Source organism: Cyprinus carpio, unplaced genomic scaffold (genome assembly GCF_018340385.1).
Source record: "Cyprinus carpio isolate SPL01 unplaced genomic scaffold, ASM1834038v1 S000006632, whole genome shotgun sequence".
NCBI classification, from domain to species: Eukaryota; Metazoa; Chordata; class Actinopteri; order Cypriniformes; family Cyprinidae; genus Cyprinus; species Cyprinus carpio.
The window spans coordinates 83,204-104,887 of record NW_024879262.1 but is presented as its reverse complement, the minus strand read 5'-3'; the positions used below and the strand labels follow the sequence as shown (position 1 = coordinate 104,887).

The window sequence follows — 21,684 nt, the reverse complement described above, 5'->3', positions numbered from 1 at the left end:
CAAGTGATTAATGGTTCACAGGGTCTAGTGGGTTTTATATAAAATGCATAAATGTATGCAGAATATTAAAGTAAAAATGGCTTTCTTATACTGTAAGATTCAGGCCTTTAATAGCTGATGCAACAACCATTTCAACAACTATTTCAAATCTGTCTAAAAGACTATTACAAAGTCTTACTGAGACAAAAAACTGAGCATACAGTGATTGTTGTCTAGGAAGAAACAAACAACTCTGCACTTTGTTAAATAAAGTTTATTGGTTCTTTGAAGAACCTTTATCATCCATGGAACCTTTCCATTGCACAGTAGTGGAAAAAGTGCATTAGATGATGCAAAATGTTCTTTACACTATTTTTTAAAAGACCTGGGCCCAGTTAGAGACTTAGTCTCTATGTTAAGACAGTGTCTTAAGAACTAGTCTGACCAACTAGCAGTTAGCCAAAGGGTGATCAGTCTTATTTTTGGATTCAGCTCAGACTAATCTACATTTTTATGTAACTGAATTAAAAAAATTATGACCAGTTCTTTGGGGAACCCAAAATGCTTCTTCTATGGTATCACTGTGAAACCCCCCTTTTGGAACCTTTATTTTTAAGAGTATTTAGAGCAGTTTGTGTGTGTATTAATTTAGGTCAGTGTTTCTTAACTGGCTAAGCCTCAGAACCCAGATTTTACATTGGATACCAAATTGGAAACAAACAGCACCAAAACTATAACCATATTTAGTGTAACCTGAGTTGTAACTTCTTGTAGCTTGCACACTAGTTTCCAAAGATGAGGGCCTATAGCGCAATGCTAATGCTGATGGATATATGTGTGCCAAAATACCATAGAGACAGGCCTACCCTGTTGAAAAAACTAGCTCATGACCAACTAAGGACTAGCTTAAACCAGCTCAAACCAGCTGCCATGCTTCAAAACATACCTAACCAGCATAGGCTAGTTTTTTCAACAGGGTATTTAGCCTATATATTTGGCTTCTCTAGCTATACATGATCATGCATTTAGCATTTTTTATCCACAATTTCTTTAAAACACTATATGAAAAGACCATGTAGCCATTTTTTTGGGTCACAATCTACTAGTTCATCTGGTTTAGCTGTCATTAGCATGTGATTTGGTAATGTGTCCCACAGTCTATTTGTGAAATACGTTTAGGCCTTCTGAATCAAAGGCTGCTACAAGTATTTACCAGTGTCACACGCTGGAGTTTGAATGCTGTGACCGGAAGAGGCCAAGGAATGGACCAGTGCAAGGTCACAAGTCATTGCTCCACTGCACTCAGACCTGCCAGACTCTTGCATTCAAGATGCCTAATGACAATATATGATCAGAAAACAAGGTATCTTTTAACTACATACAGTAGATTACTGTTAAAATATACAACATTCTACAATGATTTTTTGATATTTTTATTTGGAAATAAGAATATATTGAGAAAGCGGCAGGGAGAGAGTTTACACCCCCCACATCTGCTTAACGTAAAGCAGTATATCCAGTTTCATAGTCATTACAGAGAGCCACATTCAGCCCGGTTTGCACTGAAATGTTTCATGATGCCACAATGGATGGAAGAAGAGTGAACAGTCTCATTTCTTGTTGAGGTTTAGAGGTTGTGTAAAACTGGGATTTGTCACTCATGTGTGGACAGATCCTGGAAACAGATGTGCAAAATCCAACCACCAGTCAATCATTCTTACCACCTCAATTCCCAACAAACACATTCATCTGAATTTGACCCTTGACAACATGCTACAGTGGCCCAGATTCACTCTGCCCTCTGACTGAACCGTACATTGCCTTTAACATCATCACACACTGTCTGTAGTATAGGCATATAGTATTCAGCTTTACATTGTACAAGCACCTTTCTGTGACAATTCAGAATACAATAGCATCAGGTTACAAAAATATCTTACTCTGCAAGTAAACATTGACATTGATACTTGATTTGGCACTCATTTTTGAGAAACAAATATTATTCAAATATATATTCATCTTTTCAATTCATTAAAAATGCCATTAATAATGAATACAGCTCTTCAATGATTATAATTATTATTTATGTTTATTTATATATGATTATTATAAGTAAAAACCATGATGCAAGAAAAAATAGTAAACTAAAACATGAAAATAAGAAAAACAGGAAATTATTTTATGACTCTGTGCCAAAGTCAGTAAGTAAAATGTCATGTGGTGTGACTCCTCCAAAACAACTTGTAATAAATACTTTTGACTTTACCTAAAATAGATTTTAAAATAACAGTTAAGATTCACTCACTCATATTCAAGGTGTAAGGAAAATTTGGTTTTACTTTTTACTTGTGATGTATGGTTACACCACATGACATTATTTAGAGTCATTACATTGAATTTTCTTCTGAAAAATGAGTCATGTGTTCAGTTTTTACATAAAAAAAGAAAGAAAAAAAAGATTTCCCCCTTTTTTCCCCATCATGGACACGGTTATGTCATTGGCCCATTAGTGAATTACATAGTACATGTCTATGTTCAAGTAGAATATTTCATTCATAATTGTGGGAAAAGCAGTCTGTTAGACCACATTACAACTTGTATTAACATCTGTTTCGGGTGATCCAATTACAGTTGGTCAGCCGAGACAGACTGTCATTTACACCTGGTATTAACAAGCATCTTAAATGCCTCTCCTGTGACCACTTGTGATCAGACTACATTGAGGGGAGGCTCTCTGATTCCATAACAACATCTTACCATGTCAAAGTGTCGCTGAATGTTAATGTCAGGCATGCCAAAAATGCTCTGTGAAGTGTTGTGCATGTTAAGCCACAACTAACATGAAGCATAAACATTACGGAGTCTTGCTGTCTTTAAGACTAATGAAAGACATTAGCAAACAATACCATGGTGTTAAGTGATTTCAAGACAGGATTCTGTCAGCACTGCAATTTCACATGGGGACACGCTCATGCATTCTGATTAAGCTGGAAAACCACAAGAAATTAGCTTAAGTACAGAGAAATCCATTTAACTATGCTTAGTGGCTGTTACTCCCTAGAAGATCTAATGGGACTGGCAACCATTATGAAAACATGGGTTGATCCTGGGGGTGACAGGCGTGTGGTGGCTGCACGTGGCCCTCTTTGGGTCACCGTGGCCTCCATCATCACTCTTGTGAAACTGCTTACTTATGTTAGCACAGGCAAAATCGTTAGTCTAGGGATTGAAGCACATATCTATTTCTATCCCATGCACCATATCAGTGTATTTATCAGCTTTATAATCCGTCTTAATGCATTTGTAGTTAAATACAAACCAATCCTGAATAAAGTGTTTAAGCAAATAAAAAAAGAAAATTCTGCCATGATTTACTCACCTCCACGTCATTCCGAACCTGTATGACTTTCTTTCTTCTATGGAAACCAAAGCATGATTTTTTGAATAATGCTGGGGTCCAAACAAAACTGAGGTCCAATATACTTTCATTAGCTATGTTTACATGCACCCAAATAATCCATTAGTAATCAGATTGATGGCTCTTTGTGTAAACATCTCAACTGGTTCGATAATGAGACATCTGTTTACATATGTTTTACTTTTTATAAACTTGCATATATTTATTTATGTCTTATGAACTAGTAAGTGGAGTAGACTTTACATTTACTAAATATTTGCTAAAAAAACCAGAATCTGACAATTAACGAAAATTTAGCTACTTACTGTAGCTCTGTTGAATGCTCAGTTCTGAAGTTTTGTTTGGAATACATAAATACACATATCGATGAAAATGTGAATTGCATTGCCAATTTTAGAGTTCATATAAACATGAACTTTTAAGAATTTTAAATCAAACCGGATTCATTCAGACTGACAAAAATTAGTGCATGTAAACATACCTATTGTATGAACAAAAAGCCCACACAGGCATTTTCCAAACTATCTTCTTTTGTGTTCCACGGAATAAAGAAAGTCATACAGGTTTGGAACAGGTTTGAGTAAATGCTGACCTGAATTTTCAAGTTTGGTTGAACTGTCCCTTTAACATATATTGTGATAACAGTTGTATGTGTGTGTGTGCGCACATGTATATTTAAGGAGGTATAGAGAAGAACAAAAGGTGTGTGAAAGTAAAAGCTCAGAGAGGGTCCATATAAATGTTGCCATGAAGTTTTGAAAAGGAGAAATGGGAACAATGCAGTTTGCAGCAAACACTCCTCTGCCATCCATCTTTTACACAATCAACATGGCCCTTTCACATGCACTGGCCCCTGCTGGGGACCCCTTCCCCTCTGTCAATGGCCTTATATTTAAGGGAAATTAGGTGACATTGAGTTTCAAATGAGTCATCGACAGCTGCTTCGTCACTGTCGGTCTAAGCAGTGTGCTGTTCAGCGGTGGCGTGACATTGTTTTTCCTGCAGGACAGAAAGAGCAGGAAGGGACAGTACTGTACCGGAGAGTGTAACTCAATAGCAGCGCACAAAATTGATTGGTTTTGCCACATATAAACACAAAATCGCTTCGCATGTGTTTTTCGAAACGCGCATTTGTGGCGAATGTAAAATGTGTTGATTGTTTTCATCGCTCAGCACGCTCTCCCCCTCGCACCCTGAGCACTCAGTGTGACAAACCATTGATGCCTTATACAGTTACAGGCCACCACAATCATTTTACTGTTGGAAGGTGCAGAGAAATCCACTGTCCTCCCAAAAGGTATTTGAGACCTGCAGCTAAGAATCAAAGGGCTGCAGAGGTATAAGGAACACCTATCTGGTTTCAAGACGAAGTGTGGGAGAGGAATAGAGAGAGAGAGTGTGTGAGAGAGAGGGAGAGCAAGAGAAGTGCTGCTGGCAAATCACTTTGAGCCGTCATTGAGATTTATGAAAAGTGTGTGTCATGAGCTAGATGATCTGTCTCTTGGGAACTGGAATCAGTATTAAGGGTGTTGCATTAAAATCAGTTCAAAGCAAATAAAAGTGTCCCTTGGCATGTTCAAACCCTGACAGATAAATTGGGCGTGTCTTGACCACAGAAATCAATCCAACATTTCTGACATCTCGCAGGCTATGAAATGGAAAAGGTGCAATGAGGCGGTACGGCCAGCATTTATAAAATCATCCCGTAAATCTCCCCTTCCAATGTTCTGCTGAAAAGGCAATGGCCAAGGATGTGATGTGGGGTTCTGTTAAGGGCTATCTGGCAAAAAGAATAAGACAAATTCACATCAGTGAGCAGAAATGGTTAACATGCTAATGAAAATGCTTTGCATTAATAGGGTATTTAAAGGGGTTGACATTTTTTTCCCCCAAACCAACCTGAGGTAATGAGGTATGAGAATAAAGTGGTTGCCAATTTGTTTGCAGTGCGTTGGGACTGTACGGGAGTTCTTTCTGAGCCCCTGACAAGCAGGTGAGATCAAAGTAAACCCGGACAAAAGGGGCTCAACAGTGATTTGTCAGGGGACGAGAGGCATTCCCGTCTGGCTCTAGCCAGGCCCTCAGATCACTAGCGCAAAAAAAAAAGCATGCCATGAGAAAAAGTACAGCAGAAAAGGTTCAGAGGTCAGCTTGATTTGGTCGGGATTGTGGTACCTCCTTTTCTGCAAAGGAGTTGGGAAAAAAAAAGACTAGTGACTAATTAAGCTTTGCTAAATGTCGAGGGGAATCTTGCACACTCCTAAAAACACATCAGTCATTCTCTGATTCTATGCAGTGCCAAAAACTCTTCTGTTCTAAAAACATTTCAAACCACACAGTGTTCTTTAGTTGGCAATACAGATCCTTTTTTTTAAATATAGATTAAACATAGTTATTGATGTTATATGTTCTTTAAAGGACCAGTGCATCGTTTTAAGAAATAAAAAAAAAAAGTTCAGAACATTGTTTGGAACCTAAAAGGCTTCTTCTATGGCATCATGCTCTAAAGCCCTTTTTTGTTTTGCTTAAAAACTTTATTCACTCATATTTAGTAACATGCAAATTGAGTTAAGTTTATTCAATTCAAACTATTGTTTTACTGTACATCATAGAATCAACTGGATTACATATAACAACAAAATTTACATATAAAAACTATAATATGTCATTGTTAATATGACTTTAGTTGCATTTTATATATTAAATAAAGAAATATTAATTAAATGTCAGTAAATGATAAGAGCAAATACTTGCTTGACCATTTGAAACTGTGCTTTGTCCATTTAAATGTTTAAACAACTCAGGACAATCATAATTGACACTGGTCAGTATATATATACATTTTGCAGATAAAAACAGGTTAAATATTACAACACATTACCACATGATTTATAAAAATCTGCAGTGGAAAGGATGTGTATAATCAGAAGGTGTAGAAGGAGAGTGGTGTCTAATCCATTTTATTTAGCAGTGACTTGTGTAGTTGTGTGCTATGTAGGTCTCAAACGTTTATGTAATATCCCCATGTCTGTATGCTACAAATTCATGCCATAAATTTAACTTATGCCATAAATGAATGTGGAGCACAAAGAGTGCCGACTGCACTTCCAGGGTGGGCTGTAACGCTAATAGAAAACACAGTCATTTTTCAAAACCATTATTTTGACACACCCTCATTTCATTTCAATCAACTGAATTCAAAATAGCAGATACAGGGAATATTTTAACTCAACAAAATACAGAAAAAAAAATTTTTTTTTTAACCCATTTCTTACCTATACTTTGTCTCAGTCTTTCTGGTATCTCTGCTTAGCCATATATTAGATTTTTGAACATTTCGATGATAAGCTTGTGCTATTATATGTTATTATAAATCAAATTGAACAAGAAAAACTACTTATTCTTTCTATCGATTAACATCTATTTATTTACACACAACATCCAATAAAAACTATCACGATAGCTCGTTTCTAATTGGTCAAACTCATCCAATTTTCCAACAGTCCCCAATTTCCCTTTGTTTAATTTAAAAAGCAAAGGGTCGCGAAGAAGTTAAAGTGATAAATGAGGGCGTGATAAAGAAAACGACTTTAAACATGGTACGATCTAACCGTTCAGCTTCAAAATAATCGGCAACATCCTGAGTGAACTCCCCCTCCTCTCTCTCTCTCTCTCTCTCTCTCTCTCTCTCACATACTGATTATTACTGCTGGGCTTTGTGGGCGACTGTGGGCCGTAATTAAAATACTTCCAGAAAGAAACAGCCGACCACATCAGAAATGCAACCCTCTGTCAGGATCAAACCACATCAAGAGCGTCTCTCTCAGAGATGGTCACCAGAGCGGCTCGTGATGTACATCAGCAGACTCATACACTCTCCGTCTAGTCTGACACACACCGGGTCTGCAGCGACTAATAAGTTATTAGGAGCAGCTACCTGTTTTAAAACAGTGTGACAAACAGTCAGGGATGCCAACTGATGTATGGAAAGAGAAGATGAATGAAGGGTGCCTTCCCACGAGGTTTTCTAGCATGCGCTGGTGTTACGCCAAAGGGCAGGGAGATTTGTAGATGATGGTGCTAATTACGAGAATGGTAACCATAATGCGGCCAAGATGGAAGCAATTTAGGCAGAAGTCATTTGCGTGTTGCTCTTCCACCCACTAGCAGCACACACCAGGAGCTTGAGTGTAAGTGGCTGTAGGGCTTTGAGTCGCACTTCCAGTCTGATTCTGAGAGAAGATGCATGTCAGCTACCGCAGTTTTAGTATGGCCTGCTAGATTAAGACAAATATAAATGGTCGTGAAATATGCTAGAGAGGGAATGGAATAGGCTATGTAACCTCATTTTCTTCTCTCTCTCTCTTCAAAATCAAGATATCAAGATAGGAACTTCGGGAAACGGCATTTTTGGATTTCTTCTTCTCAAATGACAGGGGAATGTAGCTGCATGTTTTTTTTTTGTGAATTCAATTAATGAGAAACATGTCTTGATCGGTTTATTCCGAGCATCATCCTAACTAGCTTACTCTCACAACCTGTGCTTCATAGCTTATGAAATATTTAGAATGAATGATTGAAACGTAGCTACTTCGGAATAATAATGTGCGGTCTACTGAAAGCTTTCCGCATCAGTGTAATATCGCATTAAATGTAATGGGGGTTGGACGCGCCTGAATCATGATTTGGTTTGTAATTATTATAATAAAATCGATGTTAATTACAGTGCTCCTAATAAGCAAAGGAACCGCGTAAAAAAACGATATATTTTTTATATATATATGTATAAATACATAACCCATGTCTCATCATGAATTTTAACCGTTGCAAGTGATTTTTTTTTTCTAGGTGATTGTCCAGACTATTTTGTGTTGTCAGTCACTCTTTTATATTATGAGTCAGAAACACTCCATACATAAATGTGGATCATTGAAAGCCACGTGCGTATGTCTATGAATGTTAACATCACTGTCGGAAAGTGCCAACAGGCATGAAAAGAGAATCAATAGCGGCTCTCCCATGCAGGCCAGTGTTCATGCTTCAATATAATTTTCGGATCTTTCAAAAGAAGCAAACTCTCCCCTTGGATGTCTCTCTCTTTGTGATGCGGTTTTCCGCTGTAAGCCACCGTGTGTAGTGCTGTGTAATTTTATCCACGCTGCAACCTCTTGGTTCACACAAGACTGATACCTTGCCTCCCCTTTTCCTTTGTATCAATTGGTCGGGGTTCGGGCTATTGTTGCAGGAGGGCTCTTTTATTTCTGTGCACACTGTCGATCAGCGAAATCTCACGATAGGCTCCCTGTGAAACCGACTGGCTGTTTTCTCCTCCTCGGTCAGATACAGTCTGCTTGGAGAGCAGAGTGGAACCCATGAGCACCAAAGAGGCGAACCCATGCTGTTGCCACCAAGCCGGCTCTAACAGATGACCGCGACATTTTGAAGAGGGGACAGAAGGATACAGCACGTTTTGATTTTAATATTCAGTTGACTGGATCACTGATTAATGATACTTTGATGGGACCCCGTGTGCCAGCTCTTTCTATTCCAGCGAGATTTTGCCGACATCCCGCCATGCCACAATGGTTATAATTCTGGTCTTGTTGTTACTGAGCTCCTTGGATTCGAGTTTACAGGAATCTCTGGCTCCGAGGCTAACGAGGACCCCAAGGGCGCCTTGTGCCAGGGGCCAGGCGTGTGACCCAAGGCAGCGGCGAGATGCTGGTGGACGCGGCGGGGTTTACGAGCACCTCGGAGGAGCTCCAAGACGCAGGAAACTTTACTGCGCCACAAAATATCACTTGCAAATTCACCCGAACGGGAAAATAGACGGATCTCTTGATGAAAACAACCCTTTCAGTGAGTAGCTAAACCGTTCTCGCCGTTCATATTTGTGAATGTCAATTTCTGTGCGGTATGAGATTTGCGTAATTGTGCAAATCCTACATTGGAAAACATTGTGCGCTGACAGTATTCGAGAGGCGCCTTGCGCATTAAATAATTACCATCGAACAATAATTCGCACTGCATGGCTCATGTTAAGTTGACGAATATAAAACACTTAAATCAGCGTTCTTATCGCAGTAAAATTAAGATTAAGTAGCCTACCGTTGAGCGCACTTTTGCGTACTAAAAATTAGGTCTTGAAAATAAAGCAACGATTCAGAAAAAACTGTATTGGATTATTTTGTGACAAGATACATTTCCCTGTCAAATTTCGTAGCCTACACTGCAATCTTAAATCGCCGTTCATTAAATTACAGCATTCGTTTATCTGTCTTAGTTTTCCAATTAGTTAAATCCGAGTGCCCATGGAAAATTACCATACGAAAACAGGATTCAACAGACAGTTTAACATAATGACTTAGACAACGGCTGTGTTTATCCAACGTAAAATAATGATTATTCAAAACAGGAGCATGAGGAGAGCCATTAATCAGTGGAAAAAAAGGACGAATAAACATCCTCTTTAAGAGGCTTTCAGTGTCTGTATATCGAGCCTGACAGCGTATGTTGTGTAGACTGTGACTTAATCAACGAAAAACTTATGCAGAAATAAAATAACATTTAAAACTGCATATACCACAATATTTAAAATTAATCCGACTGAACAACACACATTCCTATTCCAAATGATTTAATATTAAACCTGGGTGAGATTGTACGTTCAAAGCAAGCGGTTTAGCCTAAATAAGTTAAGACATAAACCAATTATTTTTATTTATATAAATTAGTTTTATATTAATTAATATAACAGTAAATAAACGTCACTATTTAATGTATAGTAGCCTATAATAACACTTCTATAATCATTAATTAATAATACAACTAATCGTTAACTGAATAAATTACGCTTTCTCAAACATTAGCTAAACCACGACAGGTTTGTGAAAACTGATGAACGACCTCGATTGACCTTGTATCGATTTCTACACATTTCTATGCTATTTGAAAAGCTGTTTCTAGCATGCGCAATAACTGCTCCGCTCTTTTTCTAGGTATACTCGAGATCACAGCTGTGGATGTCGGTGTTGTGGCGATAAAAGGCCTGTTTTCTGGAAGATACCTGGCTATGAATGAGAAAGGACGTCTGTATGCTTCAGTAAGTGTTATGTCACGTCGAAAAATCAAGTAGCTGAAATTCGCTAGCTGTGGGATCAGATAACAAGAAGGGCTATTTGAGGCTATCGCCACATGGTGGTGTTTTTCATGCGGAACGAGCATGCCCACATGCTGCTAGATTACTGAGAATTTGATTACTGAGTTTTGTTTCCCTCACTGGGGACCTTGTCACTGAAATTTCTGGTCAGCAGAGAGTGAAAACCACATATGAGGTTCTTACTTTTGCCAGGTTACTGTGAGTGTTTGAGATGTTTACATGTTGGCTTTTCTACAAAACGGAGACTTTTTTAAAGAAAAATCTAAAGTTTTTGTCAGTCCATCTTGTTCCAGGTCCAGTTCTGAATGTCAAATTAAGTAATGCAATTTTTTTTAACCCTTCCAGGAAGTCTTCAACCGAGAGTGTGAGTTTCTGGAGCGCATTCATGAGCTAGGTTACAACACCTATGCATCAAGGCACCATGCTACCACCCAGCCACCACCAACAGGGTCCGGGGCAGGGGGCGGCAAGCGGCGTGCCAGTTCTAAGAGGCAGTGGTACGTGTCCATCAACGGGAAGGGCCGGCCCAGGAGGGGCTTTAAGACACGGAGCACGGACAAAGCTTCCCTCTTCCTGCCCCGTGTTCTGGGCAACAAGGACCATGAGATGGTGCGCAAGCTCAGAGAGAGCCAGCGGCACCAGGCCGGCTCTCACAGAGCCTCTGTGGGTCGGGCAGAACGCAGAAGACGACGACACAGGGGCTCCAAGGGCCACAGCAGAAAGGCTGACATTTAACACTCTCTTGACACAGATGGAGAAGAGATCCAATGCCACTGAGAGTCCAACAGACCAAAGGAGTCACATAGAACAATTTTCTCAAGAAAGGATGATGTCGAGGAAAAAAAAAAAAAGCTTTTGGGAAATTATGTGGCATGAAGGTCCGAGAATGAATGGAAACATCCTTTTGCTTTGTTTTTGCATCTGAAACACAAAGACAGTTTAAATAGGTTCATGTGACCAAATTTAACACTACTGAAAGTTTTGTCTTTTGCATTGTTTTTTCACGTTCACACTTTTTGAAGTCTTTTCTGCTAACCCAGGTGAAAAAAAAGTACACTTCTGTAATGTACTTAAAGTGCTCTATTTTCACGCACTAATTTTGTACTAAATATACTAAAAATGATTCTTTAGTACTTCTTAAGATAATCTTCTAAGTGTACTCAACTTTGCTATTTTGAGACACCATGAATATGAACTAAAATGTGCTTTTAACATACTGTCTCTGTATTAAAAACTGTATTTAGTTACCACTTGTAGTACACTTGAACCCACTTTTGTATGAAAGATGGCTTCAAGTTGTACCTAAATACATTTTAAGCACATTTTAGTTTCATGGTGTCTCAAAAAAGCACAGTTGAGTGCACTTAGACGTTCTTAAGATTCTTAAGAGTAATAAAGAAAAATTAACAAAGAAAGTACACAATTTTTAGTGTGCAAAAATAGGGCACTTTAAGTATGGAACTGTACTTTTTTTCACCAGGGATGTGTAATTATTGTACATAGCTGTACAGTCATTTACTTTTTTATGTGACCAAGATAACATAGAGTAAATGTTTGTAATCATGAATTAGGATGTTGTACAAGTGCTTGACAATGCCAGTGATGTGTTATGTATTGGACTACGGCTTTTATAGGTGGTGTACAGACAAGCACTTTTTCCTTATTGAAGTATATAGTAGAAAACAAAGATCCATACACATAAACAGATGCTTTTTAACTTACATGTGATAGGCTACTGTTCTTAAACTGCAATCAGGAGTACTTTGTATATTACTAATGTAATACATATTTATTTTGTTTATATGTTTTTAAGTTATTGATGACATAGTTTCTACATTTCCAAATATCAAAGATTTTCTTCAGAAGAGATTAATAGTTGCATTGTTAGAATAACACTGTTATCTTTGGACAACTGAACAATCCCGTAAGAGTAGACTCTTCAGCTTCCTATTTTTTAATACAAATTTGAGTCTAAATATATGTAATGACATCAGCTCTGAAGCATGGTTTTGATAAATGTCAAATGTATTGAACACTGTAAGCTGAGTAATGCATTAAAACGGCATTGTTTGACACTGAAAGCTAAACATCTGGAGGAATGTCACCAATAAATTACATGAAAATATACATTTTTTGTTTTATTGCTAGGCATACATGATACAGTGGCATTTTGGACAAAAGACTAGAGTGAATGATCAATGATCTTTTATTTCGTTCCCACCTTACATGCATTCTATGTTTCTAGAATAGCCTTTATAATACATATAATGTGAAGCTTAATTAGAACTTTGACAGTTAAATTAATGGCAATGCCTGTAGATATATTCACCGCAACTGTGATAGTGATCGCATAGGTATTGAAGTCTCACAGCGGTTCAGCTAAAAGGGACTCTCTCTTGGGACCATCCCCCCTTTCTCCTTAACTGCCTCAAGTGACATCATCTAGAAGAAGAAGAAGAAGAAGAAGAAGAAGAAGAAGAAGAAGAAGAAGAAGAAGAAGAAGAAGAAGAAGAAGAAGAAGAAAATCGATAGGAGAAAAGCAAAACACTGTCACTTATGCTCATATAAAATACAATTCTTATTATTTTAAACCGTCCTTACCGTAACAACCTGTGTTTTGCATGAAGAGCGGCTACTTGCAAGAACAGAGATCTGTGCTTTTGAAATCTATAGGAGAAAAAAAGAAGTGTTATTCTATACTTCGCAGCTTCGAGAGCTTCCTGGCGGTCACAATGGCATATCTCTGGGGGAAGCTGGGAAGCCGTGTCGCCTGAGACATTCTTCCTTTTTCTAAACGACGAGGCAATTTTCTAAACAAGACAATCCCCGATGAAAAAATATGTCTTAGAAAGAGTAACGCGTTGTATAGTTGGTTATGAATGCCAAACTCTAATATTACTTAACAGGAATGCCGGACTCTAGATAAATGAAACTGTTTGAAAGAACCTTTGTCTTGCCATCCTGATAGCTTATTTTTCACTTATCCTTTCATACACACATAAATACATGGGAGGCGAGATCAAAGCTTTCCGCGACGTCAAATATTACATTCTATAATCACCATAGCCTATTAATCAGAAACCGAGGAGTGCTTTCTTCCCTCTGGCCAATGAAAATAATGACAGCAACAGCTTTTCGATACTTAATACAAATAAGTGGTTTGCTCTCAAAATTATGGGTAACATGATTCAGATTTACGATCTATTCTTCTATAAATAAAGGTATGCATTTGGATCCAAAAACAGTTGTGTGAAGTGTGATATCACAAAAAAAGTCTGAAATCAAACCTTCCATTAACAACATTTGACATTGTTTTACATTAAAAAAAGACGCACTATTGCACTTTTTATTTATGCATCACTGATCACTGGTTATAGCCAACTCAAGAATACAGGAAAATAAATTAATAACAATGTGAAAATTGTTTGCTTATTTAAATATAAATCTGAGTATCAGAAGACCTTACGATAAAAAAAAGGGTTACAAAAATGTTTGAATCCACTGGAATTACTCATTCTGTCCAACAATATTCGCTGAACCTGTGTGCAAAGTTTTTCATGCTCTTTGGTCGAAGCTCTAACTACCTAATCAGGCACACGACGCCCCTATTAGTTCAGTGGCATATAACAAGTAAACAGAGACCCGGGGGTTAAGGTTCAGCGTCCCGATCGAGCGACTTCTGATGACCTGCCTTCAACAATGACGCGTCTGCCGCCATGTCGAGGGCACATAAGCGCTCATTAACCCTGTTGCCAAAAAAACAAAAACCCCTATGGCCATAAAATCGGGCTGTCGGGTCATGTTGAGATTACACCTCACGTGTAATTTCGAGTGAGAACAGAAAGTGTACAAGTGCTAAAAAAAGGGAATGAATGAATGAACAAATAAATAATTATTATTCCCAAAATGAAAGTAATGTTTTTAAATCTATTGATAATGAAATTACCCCACGAGTGCTTTTTCAGAAATTACTTAAAGCCGAGCACTATAGTGAAAACCGCTCCAATTAAAATCACTGCGATTCAGACTCATTCTTCTCCGGCCCGAGGGCCTCAAAGGGCTGCTCCTCGTGCCCATCTAATTGGTATCGTCAGGAATTCCTCAAGTATTGACCCAGCGGAGCCTGAGGGGTCTTTGTTCGTACAGACAGGCCTCCTACTGGCCATCTTTGTGGCTCTTGTAGAGTTACTGACCTCTGCACTAACATCACACCATATTGCTTGCAGCTTTTTAAGTGATACATTTATTAATGCTGTTAGGTTATTAGATAAAATGACACAGAATCGACTGATTGTTAAGCTGTAAAATGCTTCATATTTTAGACTAGGGTACTCTTCTGGAATATTACTACAAATACTACCGTTATAATATGTTACATATGAAGCAAAGATAATGCTCTGAGCAAAGTAATGTTTAAGATATAAGTGCAGGCTTTAAAAGCAGTGAAAATAAATTCCACTAACACAAAGCAAACTGTTCTGTCTATATTCAATAAAGCTATTTGTAAACTTTACAGCAGCCTAGCCCTAATTGTCTGGGCAAGATAAATCCTATTTGAATTAGTCACACTAACAAGATGTCAGGAAGGTTAATGCACTCCAACTTCTCAGCAGTTTAAGTTGGCAAGTTCTTCTGTCACTGTGTTTCCAAAAGTGTCCTATAGAGGGAAGCACTGACTTCTGTCCAGTTTCTGTGTAATCACTGAACGTTATCAAAGGTTTGCTATAGTGTTGTCTTCACAATAAATCTAGAATTTGAAGGGCGGGTTGTCACTTCTCAGTTTGACGGTGTGCTGCAATTAAAGAGCGGTAGAAGTGATTAACATTTGAAGAGATATTAGAGGAGTTACAGGCCCTCTAAACACTTGTTCAGTAAATCCAGCACACTGTAATAATATCACTGTATTACTGTGAGAACTCACAGTTAAAATAATTGCGCCTGATTTATCAAATCCTAGAGCACTGCAACAAATTCATCTCACATATACATCAAACAGCACAAGTCGGTTTCTCACGGCCCGTCATTACATATTCACGCCACTATTATTCAAAAAATAAAAATAAAAAAAAAATCTGAAAACGATCTCTTTGTTTTAAACCCAAACTTTTTAAACCGTGTGAATGAACAAAATCGTTTCATTTCCACACACATTTGAAAGGCGGATCTGAGGCGGTTGAGCGCGACTGCAGCACCATGGAGAGCGGCTGAGCGCCTTGTTATTATTAAATTCACTTCATTGCGCTGCTTGTATTCAGAAAGTTGATAGGGCTACAGCTGTAAGAGACTAGACTAGTTAAAATGTGTAGCATTTGTTTGTTGCTAGTTCTACATCAACGGCAAGCACTCGGTTTAAAAAATAACACAATGACTTTAATTTATATAAAGCGTTCATTATCGGTCAGCAGCAGACTAAATTATGAAAGCGTGCATGGTGTGTGGGTCTAAATGTAACCTCTTGTAAAGACCGTTTGAGTTTTTATCATTATAATTCAGCAATGGCTATAAAGCATCACACGCCTTTTCGATTTGGGTATCCAAATGGGTCAAAAAACAAGTCTTTTTGATCAGTGTCTGTGCCGCCAACATGTATATAAAACCAGCCACACATGCTTAGATCAAATGAACCGACCCATTCCTGTGTGCAGAAGACCCCCATCAGCAAGCAACATTTAGTGAGCCGTCAGAGCTGGGATGGGTGGGATCGCCTAGATACAGGTTAAGCAATTTGGGTAACAGGCTCCGTGTCTAGAAGGCATTCAACTCTCCTTTTTGAAGTAAAGAGATGAGAGTGCTCTGTCTGAAGGAAACGTTGTCATGCGAAACAAAGGCGGGGCAAGCAAGAGTTATGGTGAGGGAACTTTTTGTTTGTTTGCCACGATGATTTGTATAAACAAATCAACCCTAGATATCGGCCCATATACTTTTAAATCAACAGGATTACCTTGTTTAATTAATGAAGTTTCGGACATTTTACCACTTCCTCAAATTCAAATACATTTGGGTGTACATTTTTTTTTTTTTTCTTTCATTATAGTTTGTTCCTAATATTGTTAATGTTATGCATAAATAATGTGCATCAAAGTCAAAATGGGTAAAAATAAATAAACGAAAATAAAATAGTTAAAAATTAAGTAAAAATTATAAATAGACCTACAGAGCCCCTAAAATGCATTTAGACATTTTTGGACACACTCAAAGCTAAATAACAAAACATCTTCAAATAAATTATTTTAGAGTTAAATATTTCGAACGAAGTTCTGCAAAGGGGATTTAATTATTTGAAATGTAACTTTTTTGTTTTGTTTTGCTATTTTACGTAACGCGAACATATTCACTTATACCAAGTATTGTAAAAGTATCCAAATACTTTTGTACGCCACTGTATCGTGAACTGTCCTTGAAGAGGAACTTGTTTGTTTGTAAACAACAGAACATAAAAGAGTCCTTGTCCTATAAACGGATGTGTAATTAAACCCTCTGCGTAATTTGCTCCAATATAGTAAATAGGCGTACACCCTCGAGTTTTCATTCAGCCCGAGCAGCAGCAGTCGGTGCATTAAAGAGGTGTTCATTCTGGGCGGTATTATTTTCACGTATCCTTACGAAAAAGCCTCTATCAATAGTAACAACAATTACAATCTTTTGAGGTTTCAAGTAGGTGTCTTACTTTTATGTTGATAAGTGTTTTGACCATCCCCCATGGTCTTTCCGTTTTACGTCGCATCCTCTACACTAGCAGCAGGGAGCGCGCATTACCCGGGGCCGCGGAGAAAGCTTGACTCACAGTGTGATGCGTCCAGCGGTTTACACGTTCTCCCCCACAATGCTCTGACGCACAACATTCACAACTAGACCCTCGTAAGAGGTCAGCTACAGCATTGACAGGCTGAATTATCTAGCGGTCTTTACGCTGTCAGAGGGATGTGAAAAAGCTCCTTTACAGACTTCAGAAATTATGTTTTGCACATCAACGTCTGTGTGTCATTTTCATAATAATTTATGTCATTACGCATACCCATTTCCTTATTTTTCTTTTTCCACAGTATTGTTCTTTCGTGGAACAGGGCCGCTTTTTCTTGAATTTGTATTTGCAATTCGTTCGAATTCGACATTTGTTTTTTTCCTGTTATTGTTCAGTTATAGAACGGTCTCCATGACACTGCGGTCTGTTAACGTTGCGATTTCCGATACATCCTCCCATACATAAATTATTTTATTTCTGTCCGATTATAAAGGAAGCCTATGCAAAGACTCAACTACATATAAAGCGAATTGTTGAGAGGTTTTTGCAAAGCCGACACTAAAACTTAATCCCATGTATTTCATATGAACGATTTTAATTTAAAAATACTTTTCAGTAACGACCAAAATCTATGGCACTTTCCACCTGCCGCCAAATAGATCTTTGCTAAAAGAGATATAGTTGCAGAACGCGGGTAACCATAGCAACCGATCATTATCGCTGCATACATTCAGCAAAGAAGTAGTAGGCTACCATCATTTGTCACTTTATAACACACTCTTATATTATTCAACGTAGTTAAGAAAAAAAAAATATTATTATAGGCGCATCAAAGCAATAACACACGCGAGAAGACTATTAACAGCTTCTAAGAATGAGTTGCGTTGAAAGACATTATTCCCATAGACAACGGCATTGCACTGTCAAAGTTAACGAATGTTGTTTTATTGTTAGGGATCGGTTGTGACGTTTGCCTCTCTCACTCGCACGCGCGCACACACGCGCGCTGTAGTCTCACTGCCCACGGCATGGACGTGCGCACATTATAAGGCATCAGTGTGCTCATAGTGGCGCAGAAGGCTGCTCCGTCATGCGCTAGGTAGTGTGTGATGTAATTTCGCGCTGCAGATATAAATATCGTCGGCAAGGGAAAAGTAGCATGGCTGAGCGAGACAAGAATTGACGGTCAACATTTTCCAACTTTTGTGCGAAAACAAAACAGCTTGAACACCAGTCTGAAGTGTAGTGTCTTGAGAGGAAACCCACTGAGCGCGACTTCATGCCGCTCACTAGGGTTGACCGTAGCTCTGTCCGTGAGTAAGCCCTTTTGTGCGTCTTTTTGGCTGCGACACAAATACAGAGAAAGACGGTAGTTTGGTGTCTTCAACTCTTTCAAACGCTTACGTACAGCTCAGAAGGATGAGTGTCCATTCAGCCCTATTACCAATACTGGTCTTAGGACTTATGACAAGCTCAGTGCGCTGCGCTCCGCTGCCCGGTGGGCAGGACGGACCCGTGGAGCGACGCTGGGAGACCCTCTACTCGCGTTCTCTAGCCAGAATCCCTGGGGAAAAAAAGAGAATCAGCCGGGACAGTGATTATCTCACGGGTATTAAAAGACTGCGACGTCTCTACTGCAATGTTGGCATTGGGTTTCATCTCCAAGTATTACCGGACGGTAGAATTACCGGCGTGCACAACGAAAAACCGTTACAGTAAGTTTTCATCTGTTATTTGTACTTATGCATGCTGGATCAGCTGTTGGATTTGAAACTATCACCCAATTGAAATTGAATTACGAAAAAGAATTGGCTTACAGAATTAAGAAAAGTAAAACGAACAAACAAATAAACAAACAAAAACACGCACACAGCCCTTTATGAACACAAATAACTGTTATTCAGTAAAAAATAATTGCAATAAAACGTTAAGTTACACGAATTCAACATCATGCCATGTTTGATAACATCAACAAAGCTTGTTGTAGCGCTTCCATTTACATTTCCCCGAATCAAGTCAGGTGTGCATGGTAGTGCACCAGCATCTGGCATCCTGCATTACGCACGCAAACAGGTCTCTGTAACCAGAGCAGGACGGGAACCGTGCCCAAAACCCCAAGCCTAAAGTTAGGAGCGAGATAATCTAATCCTTTACAGTAGATTAACCCTTCACTCTTTTAAAAAATAAAGGTTTTTCAGTGTTTCTTTGGTTCAGACGTTCTTACCACGAAGAACCATTTTGGCTGTATAGGTTCTTGATTTGCTGTATGCTTCTTTAGAGAATGTTCAGTCTATTACACACTAGTACAGATGGCTTTCTAAATGACTACAGATATTTTGTTTTGGAATTTAAAATGTCTTTTTTGACATTAAGCTAAAACAAAACATTCCTGAGACCATATCTTTAAGAATTTCAACCTAATGTCAGTTCAAGTCAAATGCAATATATAACAGTCGTTCTAAACATCTGTGTTGACGCATTTCATATGTTTCTAAAAACAAACTCAAGAAGTACTGGTTATGTTTTGTCAACATTCATCACAGTCTAAACAAACAGTAGTTATTTTTATCGTTAAATGAGAAACATTGTTACAAAGTTTATTACTAAGTTTTCCATCTTAAGTGGGCAAGGATCTGATAATAAAAATGTTCTTTTTCTGACACGTGTCAATCAAATTTTTGGGGAAAGACGTGGTTTAAAATAAAGCAGAAGTAGGCTAATTTAAAGATACATCTTAGTGGTTTTACTGAGAAAGAATAGATGCGATGTTACGTTTGGGGAAATTTGAAGAGGCGGAAAGTGTCATTTCCTTCAAAAAAGGATGCTCTGGCAACTTCAACACGTAAACACGTACAATTTTTTAGAAAGGCAGTCATGGTTGGGAGTTGCCAGACAGGGCTAAAGATATAAGCCAAACAAGGTCATTTATTTTCTTTGTTGTGTGTTTCAGGTCTTCTTGAGATATCTCCGGTGGAGAGGGGAGTTGTGACACTGTTTGGCGTCCGGAGCGGGCTATTCGTGGCCATGAACAGCAAAGGGAAGCTTTTCGGATCTGTGAGTATGAAATGATTTACAACTTGTTTCCGCCCGTGAATGTTCTTATCAGAGCTCGATGACATATCACCCTGTACTTGAGGTGTATCCCCTCACGGCCCTCACCACCGACCTCCCCCTCCCGTCCCACAGTCTCCGACAGCGTTACATTGTTGAACCTCAGTTGTGGCGTGCTTCCAGTGACTAGTGGTGTTTTTTCATTGTGGTACGGACAAACCCAGGAACGGTAGCGCAAGTAGATCATTCGGACTACGCATTCCATTCTTAGCATTGCCAGCCAACACATGCACCTACTGTCCTTCCCAGTCAGAGTAAAGATGAACTGGCCAAAGAGGACCACCCAAACCCATACTGGCTTCACTCTCCGATTTCTTCACTGACCAAGACCCCCAAAACACCTACACGTTTCTTTGAGACCCAGAAATCGCGTAATTTGATGATAGGTGTAATTTTAAACCAGTCAGGCCAAGCCATGGATCTAATAACTTTGGTTGTCCCTTGCAAAAACAACCATGAAGACAAAGCTGTCTCTTTGCTGTAGATTCTGAAATATGATAAAGAGTTTGTTCTGTTTGCTCCATAAAATTCCTCGCTGTAAAAAGAACGTCGCGCGATTCTTTAATCAAAATGCCGATGATATAGCCGATGTTATGACTCATGAGACGGTCTAATGAAATGTCAATAAAAATAATAATTTCTATGTTCTTTTTTTTATTGTAGATGCATTCACAGATGAATGCAAGTTCAGAGAAAAGCTCCTTGCAAATAATTACAATGCGTACGAATCGCAGGCACATCCCGGGATGTACATCGGACTAAGTAAGACTGGCAAACAAACAAAAGGAAATCGAGTATCTACATCCATGACGGTGACACATTTCTTGCCTAGAATTTGAGCTCGTTTGGAGGGGCGCAAGGTGGAGGAACGTCGATGCACTTTCTACAGAAGTTAGGCTACATGTGAGGTTAAGTGTATCGTGTCATGTATGTAAATATTAGACTATTTATATCTGTTGATTTTATATTCATCACAACGTCCTCTTTCCGAGGTGGAAGACAACAATTAATTTATTTGTTATTTGTTTATTTATCCTCATTGCTGCTACCCACGTGTTCATATACAAGTGAAATTCCTACAATGTACTTTTTTTTTGTTGCACTGTTTGTGTTGTTCTAAAGCAACTGTTTCGCAGAGGTAGTCAGTGTAGACGCCATATTTATTTTCTCGCGAATGAAAACAAGGTTTCTAATTTTCAGAACAAATGGTGTACAGTCATTGGGAAGGTTTTGGAAAGACGCATTTCAATATTGCGTCTGCTGAAGGATCAACAC

At 38.6% G+C, this 21,684-nt stretch overlaps 1 protein-coding gene and 1 pseudogene across 1 annotated transcript; both read left to right on the top strand.

Annotated features, from left to right (window-relative positions):
* The first annotated feature begins 8,263 nt into the window (after nt 1-8,263).
* Nucleotides 8,264-12,987, top strand: LOC109081919 (fibroblast growth factor 3). Its single transcript, XM_019096877.2, has 3 exons — nt 8,264-9,256; nt 10,396-10,499; nt 10,902-12,987. The coding sequence occupies exons 1-3, from the start codon at nt 8,980-8,982 to the stop codon at nt 11,289-11,291; spliced, it is 771 nt and encodes a 256-aa protein (XP_018952422.1). The 5' UTR covers nt 8,264-8,979; the 3' UTR covers nt 11,292-12,987.
* A 5,455-nt stretch (nt 12,988-18,442) lies between these two features.
* LOC122144287 lies at nt 18,443-21,684 on the top strand (annotated as a pseudogene).

Coding starts and splice junctions, on each gene's coding strand:
- LOC109081919 (XM_019096877.2), top strand. CDS start 8,980: ATGGTTATAATTCTGGTCTTGTTGTTACTGAGCTCCTTGGATTCGAGT. Junction 9,257..10,395: donor TGATGAAAACAACCCTTTCA/GTGAGTAGCTAA, acceptor CTCTTTTTCTAG/GTATACTCGAGATCACAGCT. Junction 10,500..10,901: donor AAGGACGTCTGTATGCTTCA/GTAAGTGTTATG, acceptor TAACCCTTCCAG/GAAGTCTTCAACCGAGAGTG.